This window comes from Chrysochloris asiatica, unplaced genomic scaffold, assembly GCF_000296735.1.
Source record: "Chrysochloris asiatica unplaced genomic scaffold, ChrAsi1.0 scaffold00532, whole genome shotgun sequence".
In the NCBI taxonomy this organism is placed as follows: Eukaryota; Metazoa; Chordata; class Mammalia; order Afrosoricida; family Chrysochloridae; genus Chrysochloris; species Chrysochloris asiatica.
The window spans coordinates 193,693-197,618 of NW_006409050.1; the positions used below are offsets into that span (position 1 = coordinate 193,693).

General features: G+C 33.0%; 1 protein-coding gene across 1 annotated transcript in view; it reads right to left on the bottom strand.

The window, feature by feature from the left end:
• Positions 1–3,926, bottom strand: part of LOC102819007 (putative leucine-rich repeat-containing protein DDB_G0290503-like) — a gene marked incomplete at its 3' end in the record, with an annotated part of 310,097 nt that overhangs the window by 192,994 nt on the left and 113,177 nt on the right. The window contains exon 8 of the mRNA XM_006877591.1: positions 788–876. Coding sequence (XP_006877653.1) covers positions 788–876 — 89 coding nt within the window. The remainder of the gene's footprint in view (positions 1–787; positions 877–3,926) is intronic.

The window sequence follows — 3,926 nt, forward strand, 5'->3', positions numbered from 1 at the left end:
AATGAAACAAGCTATATGAATGGTTGAATGTGAAGCTGATGATGTGCCCTGTAAACTTTCACTCAATGCAAAATAAAAACATTTAATTAAAAAAAAAAATGACTGTTAAACAACTGAATAACATTTCTCAAATTATCTTCTAGAACAGCTTTCTCATTTAGTATGAGTAAAACTGAAAAGTTTGAGATAGGGCAAGGATTTTCAAAGAGCATTGATCATCTTTTCTACTCTAAATCCAAGGTCAAAACAATTTGATCAATGATTGGGAACGATATAAAAGATTGAAGTGATAGTTACTTTTTCAAAACTATATTTTCACATTAAGCTTTGACTACACAAAATTATTTATTGATATTAAAGAAAATATTCACTTAATAAAGCTACTTAACAATAGTCTTTAAACATTAAAAATAGATAACTAAATAAAATAATAATTGAACAAAAAATAAAAACCTAGATTAGGGTGTTAAAAACTAATTACAAATCATTACAAAGACCATCAAGAAAATATTATTATTCCCTTTTTACTCTATAATTTTTTACAGATTACAGATTCCTGAACACCTCATGGTTCATTCAGCCAACTCAACTTTGGCTCTTTAATCTTCACTTATCATATTTCTCCCCATATCATATTCTTGTCTGCTTATAAGACTATTTATTTGCTAATGTTATGCTTTTAAAATTACCTATGATAAAGTTATGTTCATATACCCATAAACCATTGTATAAAATATAAATTCAATTCACAAAAAAGAAAAATATTAACATATATCTTATATCTTACTCATCTGATTCCTCAGATTTTCCTTTGTCTTTTTTCTTCTCTGATTTTACAGGTGTTTTCTTTGTTTTATCAAGTGTAGCCTTTGTTTTCTGTGCAATTTTATAAAAGCCAGAAATAAATAGTTAAGGACACAATAAATGACAGGGAATTTATAATAGACATTACTAACATTTCCATGTTTCTCTGAGAGTCACTATCCAAATACTAGGTTCCATGGGAAACTGTTTGAATGGTAGAAGAGAATTTAATAGTCCAGCCAGAATATGAGGGGGCTTCAAGGAGTCCATGAAAAAAATCCATTATGTTAATTCCATTTTTCCACAAATTTTTAACCTAACATTTGTAATGGTGTCTTACTAAATACAAGTTATATATGTTAATAAATATGAAAACAATTACATTTCCCTGACAAACTTAAGTCAGTTCTGCTATAATGTGGCAAATACATTCTTAAAACTCATTGAAGTATGCAAAATCATGCAATAAAAACTGAAATGAGAATAACAGCACTCAAAAACACTGTCAATAACATTCTTGTAAAAAATAGAAACCTAATGAAAACATAAGTACAGTTTTACACTGGTTAAATTATTCAAAAATACATAAATACTATGTGTGGGATTGTGGGTTAATGGGCTGGACTGTAAAGTCAGTTTGAACCACAGGTCAGTGGTTCAAGCTCACCAGCTGATCCGTGGAAACCCAATACAGGGTTGCTATGGGTTGGAACTGACTTAATGGTGCTTAACAGCAATAATAACAAACATGACAATAAGAAAGTCCTTTATCTTGAGCGCTGTAACTCTATAGGATAAACACTCTATAGGATAAGCACTGAATGCTACCCACAATGTCAGTGGTTCAAGGCAAACAGCCACTCTTTGGAATAAGATGAGACTTCCTGCTCCCAAAAGGATTTACAGCCTCAGAAACCCTATACAGGGTCTCTATTAGTCAAAGCCAACTCAACAAACCTTGAATTGAGGCTTGTATGTAGAAGTGAATGTTGACCAGGTTACACTTGTAAGTTATTGTTAAACAGTGGAAGGAGAGTTGATGTCATGATGTAACAGCAGAGGTGACTGGTATGGCACATTCTATGCATGGTGACTTGTAGTACCTGGCCCATATGGCTGAGCTGCTATGGGCATCATGTGTCTTGTGAATTCCTACATGGCTCAGTTCAGCTGGGTGCCATTTTCTAATATTTCTCATGAATGAAATTGTGAATGAGAAAATGAGAAATGAACATTATGCTCAAATTAATCCTTAAAACCCAAGGAAAAGGTAAAAAAAAAAAAAAAAAGTATTGTCACTAGCATGCCAATTCACAAAAGCATAGGTTTATTCCATACCAAAAAAAAGCGTGTTTAAGCACGTTTTCAGGATCAGTGGATGGCTGCAGACAAGGTCTGTCAGTAATAGAGTTGGAATAAATTCACATTTCAAAACAATTATAGCAGAATTAACCATATGTTTTAAAGTATTCTTGAACTATTATATAGTAGATTAATAGTCAAATTATTATTTTAAAAGGTTTAACATTTATATTATTGAAAAAAAAATTAGCTTAATAATTATTGTTATTAAGCACCGTCAAGTCGGTTTTGACTCATAGAGTGTTTATAGTGTTTCCTGTATAGTGTTTCCAAGTGAGTTTGAAATACTAACCTCACAGTTCTAAGTGACCTTATGATGCAGTTCTTTACTTCACAGCACCACAATTATTAACACATGGAAGGAGTAGGCATTGGGCTACTAACTACCAAGTCAGAAGTTCAAACCTACCAACCACTCCATGGGAAAAGATGAGGCTGTCTGTGCCCATCAAGATGAACAGTGTCAGAAGCCTAGATAGAGTTGCTATGAGTCAGAATTGACTCAATGACAGTAGGTTACTAAAGCTTGAAGTCAACCGTTTAGCACTCTACTACTAAATAAAGGGCTGGCCATTTGAACCCACCCAGAGGCATCTCAGAAGAAAAGCCTGATGATCTCCTTCTGAAAAGCCACAGCTTTCAAAGCTCTAGAGAATGCTGTTCTCCTCTGCACATACGGGGTCACTGTAACTAGGAATTGACTTGATGGCAATTGGTTTGGTTTTTTATTAAGATAGAAAGTGGTTACTTCCTTGGGAAACCATAAATTCCAATCTATATTAAATTTAATATAGTGCCAAAACTTCCCAAGTTAAACACAAAATGAAATAATAGCTTCTAAAATATGGGAAATAACTATAATAATAATTTTAATAGGAATATTAAGGTCATAATAATAATTTTAATAGTAATTTTAAGGTCCTTCAAACATTTTATAGCTTAAATATAAGCTTTTGGAGATGATTATACTTGAAAAATCTAACAAAATGCTGGCAATAACTAATCACTAAAATAATGAGAGAAAAAAATGAACTAAATGTAAGCAATGCTTACATAAAACCTAAAGAAAAATTAATAACATAACTTTATACCTTGAGGAACTAGCAAGAGAAGATCAAATTCAGTGCAAACTTACAAGAAGGAAGTAACAATAAAGATGAGAGTGAAGATAAACAGAAGAGAAAATAGAAAAGTAATAGAGAATTGATAAGATACAACAGTTTTAAAAAGATTCATAAAATTGCCAAATTTTTAAGTAGAACGAAACAGAAAAATATGAGAGAAGACACAAGTAACTAAAATTAGAAAATGAAATTCCTATCAATTTTACAGGGGAAAAAGGTTGTATGAGCATTCTATAAACTGCACACCAACAAATTACATCACCTAGATGAACTATAGACATTCCTAGAAACACACAAATTACTTACACAGATTCAAGAAAAAAATAACATGCTAAGCAAACCTAAAAAAAGTAATGACATTGAGTCAATAAGAAAAAGAAGGAGAGAACAAACAAGATGGTGGATCGGGTGGGTGTATAGCAGAGAGCTCCGCCAACAACAACACAGAATACCTGACCAAGAAGGCTCAGGGGCTGGTCCCAGAACTCTGAACCGCATATAAAGGAATACTTAGAAGGTTGGAAGGCTCACAGCTGGGGGTATTTGTGGCAGAAGCAAGAAATCTATTGCTTTCTAGTCCGGGACGCTCGGCTGCTCCAGGAGCCGCCATCTTGGGTGAGACCACGTGGGGGAAAG